The sequence below is a fragment of the Urtica dioica genome, chromosome 11 (genome assembly GCF_054948205.1).
Source record: "Urtica dioica subsp. dioica isolate 48M chromosome 11, U.dioica_male_clone48M_v1_H2, whole genome shotgun sequence".
NCBI lineage: Eukaryota > Viridiplantae > Streptophyta > Magnoliopsida > Rosales > Urticaceae > Urtica > Urtica dioica.
Genome location: NC_142766.1, coordinates 10936484 through 10951893, shown reverse-complemented (window position 1 = coordinate 10951893; position 15410 = coordinate 10936484). Strand labels below are relative to the sequence as shown.

The 15410-nt window shown below is 37.5% G+C and overlaps 2 protein-coding genes across 2 annotated transcripts; both read left to right on the top strand.

Annotated features, from left to right (window-relative positions):
• Nucleotides 1–4269: 4269 nt before the first annotated feature.
• LOC149381175 (uncharacterized) lies at nt 4270–4710 on the top strand. Its single transcript, XM_089601309.1, has one exon. The coding sequence runs from the start codon at nt 4270–4272 to the stop codon at nt 4708–4710; it is 441 nt and encodes a 146-aa protein (XP_089457435.1).
• Nucleotides 4711–6792: 2082 nt separating this feature from the next.
• Nucleotides 6793–8321, top strand: LOC149381174 (large ribosomal subunit protein uL10z-like). Its single transcript, XM_089630571.1, has 3 exons — nt 6793–7248; nt 7458–7949; nt 8046–8321. The coding sequence occupies exons 1-3, from the start codon at nt 6925–6927 to the stop codon at nt 8190–8192; spliced, it is 963 nt and encodes a 320-aa protein (XP_089486697.1). The 5' UTR covers nt 6793–6924; the 3' UTR covers nt 8193–8321.
• The last annotated feature ends 7089 nt before the right edge of the window (nt 8322–15410 follow it).

The following is a 15410-nucleotide window of genomic DNA, read 5'->3' as shown; positions in this document are numbered from 1 at the left end:
AAAGAACATACGGCAAAAGTAACCCTAAAGCTTTGAACAAGTTGTTGCACAAAAGTCTAGAACAATATTAATATATTATGCCAATACTAAACCCTATGTCACAAAAACTAATAATCTCTTTCTAGACGGTTTTGGAAATACAATCCGTATAACACTAAATAGAGGGCGTCCACCAAAGAATAAAAGTAGAGAGGGCGTCCACTAACGAATTAAAACATATGAGCAACTAATCACTTAAAAACATTAATAAGTAAAAATGTAATAGAGTATTTGTAGTACCAGTAAGGATGACGAAGAGAAGCTTAAATGATAGTCATTAATATTGAAACTCTGGCTGTTACAGTATGCAGAATATTAACGAGACTTGATGAAAGCACTCAGCTCTAACAAACTAAACTAATCTAACTAACTAGCGCAGAGTTGGCAGTTGAGGGGTTGCTGAGCTGGTAGCTGACTTGGGTTCTTCAAAATCTAGTGACAAAAGTTATGCATGAAGTGAATCATTCCAACGATCGATTATAAGGTTTTCATATTACGGCTACCACGTGTGTTCGTTGCGTGCGCAAATATTTATTTTATTTATTTATTTATGTTTTGAAACAGTTGCGTGTGCATAGATTAATTTATAGGCAGTTAGGGACCATTATAAAAGGTTTGCTTCCAAATTTAAAACTGATAGTCAATATACAACACCACACAATTAATGATAGTTAGACATATACTCAATTTGAATTAATGCATTCGCAAATGGAGTTAAAAATACATGTTGAAAAAGATCATATATATATACACTTGAGCATAGTTTAAATGTAGATGATGACACAATAATGGATCAAAGTTAGGGCATGGCAGAGAAAAGAGAGAGAACCGTCAAATATAGTAAATGTGTTTTTAATTGTTCTCTCCTATATATCGTTCATGCAGTAAGAAGAACCAACTTTTTTTCACCGGCCTTATATAATGAAGAAAAAAAGGTACAGTAAATAGGACTACCACAAAAACCTTGTAACAAACTATGCTTTCGAAGTTTAATAGTCATTTTAAGCTCTTCAACTAGTTTCTTCTTCCATTTAATTGTTAACAGCTCTCTAGCTTTCTAACCCAGCTCCATTAATTATTCCAACCAATAATTCATCAGCAATAAGATGCAACAAACATCATTCACGTATATATATACACACATACCAATAAGCTGGTTGTTCCTTGATTATAAAAGAGAACACCAAACGGTCCCTTATTTAGTTCAAATGTACACACATATATAACATCTTTCTAGGCACATAACGAAACCGATCTTCATAGCTGCTTTGTTTTATTCTCCGGTGCAGGTAAATCAATAATGATAAATATATGTTTTATTATTTTCATTTTTTCATCTCTGAATTAGTGTTTGTGCAAAGATATATAGAAGTGATGAGCCATAACCAGCGAGGGAGTGATAGCGAGACGGTGGAGTTGGAGATGTCGTCGTCGTCATCGTCGTCGTCGCTGTCGTACGTTGAGGGGTCGCGCGTGTCGTCGGAGGCGGAGGAATTAGAGGACGTCGCTGGGTACCCGAACAACGCCCCGGCCCAGCCAATGATGCTCGTCGGGTGCCCGAGGTGCCTCATGTACGTCATGCTCTCAGACTCGAACCCAAAGTGCCCCATTTGCAAGAGCACCGTTCTCCTTGACTTCCTCAACAATTAATCAACGTCCACTACTGTGTGTACCCTTTTTCTTTCTTTCGTTCTATCTTAATGCTTGTGACTGTTCTATGATTAAGAGTTCAAAGTTGCTTTTGTGTGAATGCTCTATCATTTATATTTTACACAGATCCAACGCTACAAATAATTAATCCAAATAATAATCAAATAAAATTTGGTATCCTATATCTAGACCACCAACCAAACATATACGTACAACATATGCCTTCAACCATGGACGAACGAAGGCAGGTTGACTCCAGGGAGCTTTATCCCCCACTTCTTTTAAAAAAATAATTCTCTCGTAACTCATTCTAAAACATTATTACATATTATAACCTCAAATCCTCTGACTTATTTTAAAAATTATTGTTGTTATAACTTATAATTTTAAAAGTAATTACAGTTTATAACCCCAATAATAGTTTTTTTTTTAATCAATTTATTTCATTGGATAGTTAAAATTGTTATCAATTTATAATGTTACAAATTTATATTTAGCTCCCCTGAAAGAAATTTTTTTACTGTTATTTCTGTATATATTTTATTTTTCATTAATTTTATTTTTAAATTATTTCTTGAATTAATTATCGCTAATTAGTTTTGTATACGTGATATTGTTTGTTAATTCGTAAGTCATTTATGTCCAATTGATTTTATTTTAACTATCACTACGTTGATAAATTCTAGAGGTAAAAATATCTACGAGTAACAGTAGGGGTTTTCTAGACCAGAACTAAGGTATTTGAAGTAAGTACATGTTTGAGTAGAATATTTATATATTGAAAAATAGAGTCTATAAAATGGTTTTAATTTTACTTTTATTCTTTTGATGTGTATATTATAAGATAACTAACGATAAAATGCAATAATAGATAGTCATAAACTTGAAACATGCAAATTCTCATTTAAAATATCTAACGAATTTTATTCTAATGCTAAAATAAAAAGTTTGGAGAGGTGAATGCAAAAAAAAAAAAAAAAGGTTTAAGGATCAAAGTGCAACTTTCCTAAATTTTCAAGATACTGGTGCAAAAAATCGAAGAATGAACAAATTACTCTTGCTAGCTTGTGAAATTTATATATGGTTGATGGGTTTGTGGGGATATCTTGGAGATTATAATTGCTAATTATGAGAATGAGATTGAAATTAAAACCGCTGAATTAGAAATGGATAGAAATTGAATTGCGATTGAAGTGATTTACAATATATATATATTTTTTTTTTGAAATGGCATCCGAAAACTTTTAATTCGTTGGCAAATCTGAGGTCCATGATAACTGGTGGAAAACAATCCTTCCACACCATAACATTGTCAAAACGTAAGGACATTTTAGCTCTTAGGAGCAATAGCATTACAACCACGAGGGACATAGGAGATATCAAAACTGAGAAAAACAAGAATAAGAGACAAAATTTCAGCAATGAAATACCAATGTCATTATGAAGAACACGCCTGGCTTGGATGAGGGAGACCGCGGTCGGATTTGTTGGACCCTTTGTGACGTGGTTAGTTTAGCATAAACAATTTTGTTAAAGTTATTCGAACGAAATTGTAAGAAGTTGTTCAAGACCCATGTTACTTATGTCGTATTGTCCTCTCGTGCGAACAAAACACGAAACTTCCTAATTTTATGTTTAGAATATATTGGGTATATATTTTCAGATATTTGGTTTCCGATTTTGTGTGATTCGCGAGAGATTTATGGGTTGACCTATTAAAGCTCATTGTGAGTCGAATTAAGTCATTCACTCTTCTTAGGAAAATTCACGCTGCCTTAAACCTTGAGCTACTCTCTCTGTCATCTTGTAGATCTTCATCGACAACTAGCTCTTGGTACTTGCTATTTCTGGATCACTGCCTTGATCAGAGTTTGTGAGTGTGTGTGTGTGTGTGTGTGTGTGTGTGTGTGTGTGTGTGTGTTTGCATCGACGTACTTGATAATCTTCGGGATAAGATTGAGTGAAACATAGAGAGAGAGTCTCTAATCTGAGGGGAGCTCGGATTTACATCCATTGGATAAGTCAAAGACGGAGGTGTTTGTCAAACTTAATATTCATATTAATTTTACTGATTGATATAGAGGATTGTTTTCACCCGGCTGATCAGTCCCCCTGTAAGTGGTTTACCACCGAACATGGTTACCAATTCTGCTATGTTCTTTATTGCTTTCAGTTTGATTGTTTATTTGATTATCATTTTAATTAAAACTGCTAAAAAATCATTTGTTCAACAAGTTGCTCTAACCACTAGTTGAACAACCATCTTAATCATGTTAAGTAATTTCAATTGGTATCAGAGTGGGTCACTCAATTCACAGAGTGTGATCCGGTTTGTCCACTAACATGCTTTTAAGATGAACATGAAAGAATGACAAAGTATTAGTCAACCTCCATTGTTGGAAGGACACAATTATATATGGATATTGGAATGCAATGATGAAAGCTTTCCTCAAAGCTGTTGATGATAAGACTTGGATGGCCGTTGAGAATGGATAGATTGCTCCAACAACGTTAGAAAAGGAGGAAAATGCTTCTGATCTGCCTCAAGACTATTCGACTGAAGATCATTACAAAGAAGCCATGGGGAACTCCAAAGCTATGAATGCCATATTCTCAGCAATTGATGAAAATATTTTCAAGCTTATCTCTAATTGTGAAATCGCAAAAGAAGCTTGGGATATCCTTCTGGTTTCTCACGAGGGTACAAACAAGGTCAGATCTCAACGTCTCCCAATGCTCACTACCAGGTTTGAGAATCTCAATATGAAAGAGGAAGAGACTACAACTGAATTCAATGCTAGAGTTTATGATATTTTTAAGGCTTTTGCTTTTGGAGAACCTATTAAAGATGTCGGGCTTGTGAGCAAGGTTCTAAGATCCCTTCCAGACAGATTCGACATGAAGGTGGTTGTAGAAGAGACTCATGATGAGAAGAACATGAGACTTGAAAATCTATTGGGGTCTCTCGGAACTTTTGAGTTGAATCTAAAGGTGAAAGAACCAGAACTAATAATTCGTTAATACACATGGATAATGCGATAATGTTATCATTTTATAATTTGCAGAATATGATATAGTCTAAACTTATAAACATTGTAATTTATGTATTTTAAAACGTTGTAAACATTACTCAATGTCGTTGTCTCGTGATCCAAGTGAATCCTTTAAGTGCATCCAACTTCTCTTTAATCGTAAGTTTGATTGGTATCATATTAAAGGGTTGTTATTCCAAAAATCACTCATTGGACAGTCCTAAAACATGTATTTACGTCACAAATGAAATAAAAGCAGCGAAAGAAAGCTTGTTTCAAGAAATTGGGGTCGTTTTGGTGACTTCGGTTACGAAATTTTGGACTTTCGTACCTGTTGTGTCATGAAATTTTAGAATTCGTGACCTCTATATCACGAAATTTGGGACATCTATGTCATGAAATTTGGGACTTTCGTGACAACTTTGGTCACGAAACGCGACAACTCTGTCATGAAACAAGTATGTTACAGTCACGAAATAGAATTGTTTCGGTACTTCAGAGTCACGAAATGTGGTACTTTTAAGAAGTTTAAGAAAAAAAGTCACTTGTTTATTCGATTAAATACTTAATACGGGACCAGTGGTTGTTATAAAAATATAAAATTAAAAAAAAATTGTAAGTCAACCTCTATATAGATGATCATGAGGTAATATCTTACAAAGTTTTGTTGAAATATATTTATTTGTCTAATGTTATCAGTTTATAATTAACATAATATGATATAGTCTAAACTTATAAACATTGTAATTTAGGTACTTTAAAACTTTGTAAAACATTACTCAATGTCATTGTCTCGTGATCCAAGGGAATCCTTTAAGTGCATCCTACTTCTCTTTAATCTTAAGTTTGATTGGTATCATATATTATAAGGTTGTTATTCCAAAAGTCGCTTATTGAGCAGTCTTAAAACATGTATTTACGTCACAAATGAAATAAAAGCAGCGAAGGATAGCTTGTTTCACGAAATTGGGTTCATTTTCGTGACTTCGGTGTCATAAAATTTTGGACTTTCGTGACTGTTATGTCACAAAATTCTAGACATTCGTGACCTATATGTCACGAAATTTGGACTTTCGTGACCTCTGTGTCACGAAGTTTGGGACTTTCGTGATAACTTTGGTCACGAAACGCGATAACTCTGTCACGAAACAAATCTGTTGCAATCACGAAATATAATTGTTTCGTGACTTCAGAGTCACGAAATGGTGTAATTTTAGAGAATTTAGGAAAAAAAATCAATTTTTTATTCGATTAAATACTTAGTAGAGGACCAGTGGTTGTGTTATAAAAAATATTTTTTTAAAAAAATATTGTAATTCAACCTCTACATAGAAGACACTGTGGTAATATCTTGCAAAGTTTTGTTGAAATACATTTATTTGTTTAATGTTATCATTTTAAAATTTATAGACTATGATATAGTCTAAACTTATAAACATTGTAATTTTTGTATTTTAAAACGCTGTAAACATTACTCCATATTGTTGTATTGTGATCCAAGTGAATCTTTTAAGTGCATCCAACTTCTCGTGCGTGTGTGTGTGTGTGTGTGTGTGTGTGTGTGTGTGTGTGTGTGTGTGTGTGTGTGTGTGTGAGAGAGAGAGAGAGAGAGAGAGAGAGAGATTAAAATGGTTAAAAACGTAAATACACAAAATGGAGAGTCATACTTTTGAACTAAACTTATTTGATTTTGATAAAAAAAAATATTGGGAATGTCATACTGGTATAATCTCAAAATATATATTTACCATACGAGAAGAAAAATCACTAGCAAAAGCAATTTCCACTGATGTGGAACCCCTTCGTTATGGACTTCATTAAAAAATACCTTATCATGCCTCGATTGAGAGGTCCTGGGTTTGAACTCCTTGGGTTTTAGAAATACATGTCCTCTTACATCTGTAGTAAATTATGTAATATTGACCAATAGTATCACTTATGGTCAATATTGTCACTTTTTAAATAAATAAAAAAACCTCACCATGGGCTAGTGTCTTTGTTAATGTTATTGGGCCAAAGGCATTGGTTGAGCCCATAGAAACTGTAACTGGGCTGGTATAATTAGGGTTTACGGAGGGAGGTATAGAAGAGCTAGCACGGTTAGGGTTAGAAGAGGCTAAATAGAAGGAGGAGAGAGTTGGATTGATTGACACAGAGAGAGAGAGAGAGAGAAATCACATTCGCATTGAGAAGAAGGAGAAGAATGGGCAAACCATCGAAAGCGGAGAAGAAGGTGGCGTACGACGCGAAGCTGTGCAAGTTGCTGGATGACTACACGCAGGTCCTGATCGTGGCGGCGGACAACGTGGGGTCGAACCAGCTCCAGAACATCAGGCAGGGCCTCCGCGGCGACTCGGTGGTTCTGATGGGGAAGAACACCATGATGAAGCGCTCCATCCGAATCCACTCCGAGAAGACCGGCAACTCCGCCTACCTCAACCTCATCGACCTCCTCGTCGGCAACGTCGGCCTCATCTTCACCAAGGGCGACCTCAAGGAGGTCTCCGAGGAGGTCGCCAAGTACAAGGTAACCCATATACGATATGGCTTAAAAAAAATCCAGAGTTCAGGTCAAAATTGATAATTGTCGAATCGGAACACATAGAATGTATTTGATATGGCTTAAAAAATCGTCGAGAGTTACAATTTTTCCCATTCAGTCCGTATTCTGATACTCTGATTAAAGTTGAGAGTTTAGGCTAAAATCGAATGTGGCTATGAATATTCTGATTGCAGGTTGGAGCTCCCGCGCGTGTGGGCCTAGTCGCTCCGATCGACGTGGTGGTCCCGCCGGGCAACACGGGGCTCGACCCGTCGCAGACGTCGTTTTTCCAGGTCTTGAACATTCCGACCAAGATTAACAAGGGAACGGTCGAGATCATCACCCCCGTGGAGCTCATCAAGAAGGGCGACAAGGTTGGATCGTCCGAGGCGGCTCTCCTGGCCAAGCTCGGAATCAGGCCGTTCTCGTACGGGCTCGTGGTGGTCTCGGTCTACGACAATGGCTCCGTGTTTGCCCCGGAAGTGCTCGACCTCACCGACGACGACCTCATCGACAAGTTTGCCGGGGGTGTGTCCATGGTCGCCTCCCTCGCCCTCGCCATCTCGTACCCGACCCTCGCCGCCGCCTCACACATGTTCATCAACGCCTACAAGAACGTCCTTGCCATCGCCGTCGCCACCGACTTCTCGTACCCCCATGCCGACGAGGTCAAAGAGTTCCTCAAGGTCGCTTTCTCTTTCCCATCCCTCTCTCTCGCTCCGTTTCTTTAATAGTTTTCGAATCATTGGTTTGATGATGCGAGTGTGATTTGTGATTTTCAGGATCCGAGCAAGTTTGCTGTGGCTGCCGCTGCTCCGGCTGCCGCCGCCGCCGCTGCTCCGGCCGCTGCTGCTGCCAAGGTGGAGGAGAAGAAGGCCGAGCCTGAAGAGGATAGCGACGAAGATTTGGGATTCAGTTTGTTCGATTGAGTTTCCTTCTGCTCTAGCATTTTAAATGAATGATTTTTGTTTTTATAATGTTTTTTCTGTCTATGAGTTTTGCACTGCTACTACTACTACATGTTGGAGATTTATTAGAGTTTTTAATTTTCATGTCAATCCTAAGGTATTTAATTTTGTTTTCTCGTCGATGGAGTGCGAGTTATCATCAACTTCATATTCATATCATTAGTTTTAAGACATTCTTAGCTTTTATTTTCTGTGTAGTTTGGATGGATGAACAAATGAATAGGCAAAGTGATTTAGAATCGGGTGGTGTAGATTGGGGATATGGATTTTGAGGGATCTGGGTAGTCTCGAAGCAGCCTAGTTTGTGTTGAATTGTTTGAATTTTTGGTTACAACGGGTGAGACTATAATTGTGTCCCTGTATGAGGTTATCTTGTTGAATTTACCTCTCCCCGAGCAGTTCGGAATCCAGTGTTTGTTCATTATTTTTTTTTATAATGTTTGAAATTATTTTACTGCCTACCGGCTCCGATGCAAGCTGGTCCCTTGCCACTGTCGTCCTCCCCACCTTTAAAACCGAAGCCTTTAGACACAAAAAAATTAAAGATTTCTGTCCCCATTAGCTTCATCAATCCTGTCTACAAAACAATCTCGAGCTCCTTGAAGCCTGTCCTCTCCATCACCATCCCAGAAACTCAATTTGTTTAAAGTCTTGTGTTGATTGACTTTTTAACATACTTTTGGCCAGTTAGGCGGAGCATACTTTGGGACCTAGATCTAGATGGAGAGTGTTTTTTTTCGTCTTCTCAAAAGTTAGAGTGGTAATGGTGAAAACATTTGCGTCCTCGAGGATACATGGCTACCTCGACCCCACACTTTTCAGTCCCTCAACCCACCCTACCTCCCCAAAGTGGTCAAGGTTCCGAAGCCTTCTTGAGACCATGCGAATGCCAACCACATCCATGGAATTCCCTTCCTCCGGTTCCCACTCCCCGACACCTTTTGTTGGCACCACTAAAAGATGAAGAATACATGGTAAAAAATGACTACCACATCGTCAAGCTCCAAAATTTATAATCTTACTTGAAACCTGAAAAATTATATTAAAAAAAATATATATTAAAGGAATATCAAAACTGTTGAGCACTCACTTCAGCTTATGCTTATAAGTACGTAGGTATAAAATGCACTCAAGTACTTTTTCCAAAGATATATCCATCTCCTATAAAATTCGGTGAAGTTCATATCTAATAATCTCTAGGATAAACTCAGGCGTCCCTTGAAACATTACTTGTTTGGAAGAAGAGAACAAATATATTTTATATTCTTCATGTGTTGTATGGCTTCATCTGGATCATCAATACATAATTGCTCGCTTATAAGTTTCATCGCCCATCATCTTCAAATTTGCTAACCTTGCTGTTGAAAGCTGGAGGCAAGAATGGTGAACTTTATGAGCTCCTTCTTCAGCCATCATAGAGAGTATATCACATGCATCTTTGGTGACTTCACAAGTGGATGTGAGTTTGAGAATATTATGGTAAGGCCAAACAAAGAAGGAATTGAGAGCCTTGATGAGCCCAACATGTAAATAAAACAATAAGTTAAAAGATCAACACTAGCCCAATGGAGTTTTCTAAAGCCCAACAATTGTGAATTGTTGGAAGCCCATTTATATAAAGAGTCTAATTAAAAGTCCACTAATTATAAACTTCTAGAATGCCTAGAAGTAAGTAAAAAAATTAGATATTTTTAGAATCTCCTAAAAGTTGAGAAAATATGTGGTTGATATTATTTCACCACCACTATAAATACCCCTCACCATTACCATGTTTTGCATCCAAAAAAATCAAAGTGTAGTAGTTTCTAAAAAGTGTATTCAAAAGAATCCTAGAATGATCTTGTAGTGTGAGTCCTGAATACTTTTGTATTGTAATCTCTTCTCGAGTGGTCTTAATAAAAAGTATGTGGGTTTCCCACCAAAGAGTTGTATTCAACACCACCTTCCGACCTTTTTCATCAAGCTTGAGAAAAATCTTCATCCGGATATTCTAGTATTCATAATTGCGGTGGCCTTCTAATATTGCATATTTTTCCACCATAAAATCCATCTTGATGCACGAATTAGTGAAATACGAATGAAACTCGACCAAGTGACCCTCTTTAATACGGCCATTTACAGTATTAATACACACGGACAATTCTTCAAATGGATATAGAAAAGTCTATTGAACAACTTATCATGATTATCAATTTTACCACAAAGATAATATAGAGAATGATAAAATGACCATGTTGCATAAAGTAAATAAACATAAGGAGTTTGTAACCCATTTCGGTGAACAATATGGCTGCTGATGAAAAGCGAGTAACTAGAGTCCTCTCATCCTGGCTATTGGAAGGTAATGGAAATTCCATTTCCAATAAGCTACCTTCCATTGCTTATTGGAAATGGTATTTCCATTAGGCATTTTGATGCCTTCCATTCCTTATTGGAAATGGAATTTCCGTTAAGCTTAATGGAAATCCATATTTCCATTAACTTCCAATAAGGAATTAAAAAAAAAATAAAAAATCAAATTTAAATGGTAAATGAAAAAGACTAAAGTGTTAAAAATTTTAAAAGAAGGTACTAATATGTAAACTGAATTTCATCTTTATTAATAATTTTTTAAAAAAATAAAGTTAAAACATTACGACAATATTATGAATAAAACATTACAACAAGACTACATTTCATTAATAGTCATGTTTTGAAAGTTAATATCAAAGTTATCAACAAGATCAATGTTCACAAATGTTTCTTGAGAACGTTGTTCGTGTTGACACCAATCTTTGTATATGGTGAGAGCCTCAACCATTTCGGGTTTCAAACTTTGTCTACGATCATCAAGGATGCGACCCGAGCTACTAAATGCAGACTCGGACGACACCGTTGACACCGGGATCGAATGAACATCTCGGGCCATCTTCGACAAGATCGGAAACATGTTCTCGTGTTGACGCCACCACGCTAGCAAGTTGAGGTCGTCTTGGTTCATGGAGGCAAATTGTTGAGATGTGTATAACGCGATCTCGTCGTTGGAAGCCGTATCTTCAGTGGGTTGGGCATGCGGTGACGATCTTGGAGATGAAGTTCCACCTCGAGCAAAACGAGCTATGTCTCGGAACATTCCTTTGCTTGTCGATGAGTGTCGAGGTGGACTCGGCTCGGGACATACAGGAGCTTGGCGCTGATAGAACCTGAAAAAGGAGTAAAACTCTTCCACGACCCTAGCATGATCATGTGTAACGTAATCTTGTCCAGTATGACGTTTTAAATATTGTAAAAATGTCAAATAACCCCCAAATTTCATTCGAGGGTCTAGAATGCATGCAAAACCATATAAGTAAGGAATTTTTGTAGTTCCCCAATATTTTGAAAATTTTGCTCTCATAGATTCTACGCATGGTTGAAAAATTTCAAAATGGTTACAATCATGAAGATGTTCGGCAATTTTTGTAACACTATGTATGGCTAAATAAGATGTGGGTGTGTAAACAGCAGACAATGCACATGTTTCATCGTAAAAAACGTGAAGAAAATGAGTAAATACCTTAGCCCTTGCGATGTCTGTTTCGGTTATGTCATGGCCTCCGTTTCTGTTCACGAATTCTCGTGTAATCTCTACATGTCTTTCGGATAAGAAAGAATGCAACATTAAAAATGTTGAGTTCCACCTAATCCTGTTATCGGTGTGGAATTGTCTCTCCTCAAGACCGTTGATTAAAAAACGTCTCTTAAGGTCGTCTACCCTTTGGTTCGAACTGTTTAACCAAGATATGGCATCTCTAATCTTACGGATACACTCGTCAAAATGCCTAAACCCGGCTTTCACTATGAGGTTTATGATGTGGGTTGCACACCTTTGGTGTAAAAGACACTCTTGATTGGGGATCTTAAGACGTAAGGCTCTCATCATGGCGTCATTGTTTGTGGCGTTATCTAGGGTTATTGAAATTATTCTATCCTGAAAATTCCACTCTTCTATAACGTCTAGAAGGATTGCTAGTATGGCATCAGCGGTATGACTACCCTCTATTCTCTTAAACGCTACAATCCTCTTGTTGAGATTCCAAGACTGGTCTATGTTATGAACTACAACGGACATGTAGTCCATTTTGGCATTTCCAGACCATATGTCAGAAGTGAGGGCCACGTTAAACCTAGCAGACATGAAGCATGCTCTAAGTGTGTCTTTATCTTCCAAAAAATTTCTCATAATATCACTTCTAAGAGTTTTTCTTGAAATAATGTTTATACCAGGAACTAAGTAATGCACAAATCTACCAAAGCCTGCGCTTTCAACGTGAGAAAATGATTGGTCGGTAGAAACTATGTACTTTACTAGTTCTTTTCTAAACTCTACGGGATCGTGGGTACTTACCATGGATGTAGATCCCTTCAAGACGCAAACCCTGTAGTGGTGGCGCAACGACGAAGTACCATGAGATGCAGACTCGGCTTTGACGTGCTTCCCGCATTTGTTGCATATTCCCTTCTTTCCTTCGTTGTCAGTGAACTCGATGAAGTAATTCCACATTTCAGAACGGGATTTTCTTTTCTTCTTCTCCTTTGGAGGTTGTTGTGCTTCGGGAGCTTCGTCTTCAGGTGACTCGTGTTGAGGTGGTGGAGGTGATGGCTCGTGTTGAGGTGGTGGAGGTGGTGGAGGTGATGGCTCGTGTTGAGGTGGTGGAGGTGGTGGAGGTGATGGCTCGTGTTCAGGTGGTGGAGGTGCCTCTTGTTGTTGTTCTTCAAATCTACGGAGTTGTTCTCGGTACACCATGTAAGGGTCTTCGTGTGGATTTTGATGGGAGGTAGAAGGTTGGGCGCGATGAGGATGATATTGTGTACCATATTGTTCGTGAATTGGACGGGGAGGAGGTGGAGGTTGTTGTGAAAGAAATTGTGGTAGATATTCAGGTTGATAAGGGGAGATCGGGGCGAATCGGGCTAATTCTAGAGGGACATTAGGTGGATGCCATTGTGGTCGGTGATATTCGATGTAATTTGGATTTTCAGTAAGGTTTACCCAATTTTGTGAAAATTGTTGAGGTGGAGAGGGTTGTTCAACTTCGTCGTGTTGCTCGTCTTGTTGTTGTGATTGCGACGGCGTGACAGTGCGACTAGAACTTCGGCGCGATTCACGTGAACCTCGACGAGAGCCTCGGTGAGATGTTGACTCTCCAGACATTATAATACTAACTTAAGTATATAATATTAATTTTATAAACTTAATTATCTAAAAAATTAAAATACTAACTTAAGTATATAATAAATATTTTATAAGCTTAGTTATATAAACAAAATTATAATACTAACTTAAGTATATAATAAATATTTTATAAACTTAAGTATATAATATTAAGTAAAATAAAAACTTAAGTATATACTAATTATTTTTAAACTTAACTATAAAAATAAATTTAGTGTACAAACTTATAAACTTTGTATGTGGAGAATATGAGAGAATTTGAGAGATTTTGAGAGTTTGAGAGATTGAGTTGTGATTAAAAATGTTGGAATTCGGATGTATTTATAGAAAAAATAAAAAGTGGGTTAAAATTTAAAGAATAGTGTAAAATCGGAGGGCCAACGGTCAAATAACGGACAATTTTTTTCAGCCGTTCAGATCATAACCGTTGATGATCTAACGGCTGAGATTTAAAAAAAAAAAAAGAAAAAAAAAGGGGCAGCCATTCAGAAGTTCAGCAGCAAGTCATTACTTCTCTCTCACTGTGAGCAACGGAAATAAAAAGCCTGACTCATTTCCGTGTGCCCCTCCCACTTTCCGCCACGTGTCGGAAGGAAGTCTTCCGCCTGTCAGTCGCACAGAACACGGTACTTCCGTGAGGCTTCACGCGCGCCACGGTACCCGTCCTTCCGTGGGCGTGCCGTCCAAGAAGCCAGGATGAGAGTCCTCATATTTCTCGGTTACAAGTGAACTACAACCAAATTTTCACGATCATCTCATTTCCACACAATCGTCTCTTGACCCTCAACGATCACATGCAAAAATTACACCCAAAAGACCTATGTCACTATGCAAATAGACTGCAAATTTTTGAAGGCGACCAATAATACAATGAAGAAAATTATCGAGATAAAAGACATCAGCGTGAGACCAATAAAAGAGACAATCGATCGATAATAACCCGATGGAGTATATTATTAAATAAAATCTCGCTCATGTCACACAAGATTAGGGAACGAAAATTGATCATATCTCAAGCAAATAAAAAATTAAAACTCAATTGACAAAATTGTTGGAATATTAGAGAGGATTTGGATAATAAAAAATATTTATTATCAAATGGGCTGGTGATTTTAGGCAAAGATTTGAATGGGGTCCACTCAACGAAATTTGATAATTACTTCGTATTATCATTCTTTGCGGAATGGCGTATAATATCGATTATAAGTTTTCCGAAATCGGAACTATAATGAATGAGAAATTGATGCTCAAAGTATACATACAAATCACATTTATTGTGTATAAATGGAGTGAAAATCTAGAGTCCCACATTGCTTGGGAATGAACATATTGGTATGGTTTATATACCATTAGAGTGAAAAATGGTTTGGGTTCCCAAAGGTGACCCAGTTTTGTAGAGGGCCTAAGGCGCAGGCAATCTCAAAACCATCGCGCGCGCTGCCGCCGCCCGATTGGTCGTGTCGGGTCGGGTCAAGCTTGGGCTTGTTTGTGGTGATCCTTATCTTTTTATTGCAAATTTCACTTCTTAAAGTTTTTAATTCCTTAAATAACTTTTGGGTTACTATGAGAATTAATTTCTTATTGTACATTAGTTATGGCATATCAATGAAAACGTAATCCGACCTTAAATGGTTTACGTTTTGATTTGCTAAACGGTTTGTAACAGATCTACATTAGTGGGTTTGTAACAACTTTGCATTATTGTGTGTTAATGCATTCAAAGGCCATAATACCTCGTCAATTTTGAATGAGTCTTATGTGTAACAGCTCAGACCCTAAGGCTATAAAATGAGGCCTTTGCTCTCATTCGAAACACAACTGAGAAACACATATTCTCTCTTCTTCTTCCTTTCTCTCCGAAATTGTTTGTTTTTTCATGTAGTCCGGTGGTTGGTTCTGTTACAGGTTTAGCTCGCCGGAGAAGTTCTGTTGGTGCAAAACTCTTCTCATTCGGTCGTTGTATCCTGTGTAGGGCCCCCATTCTC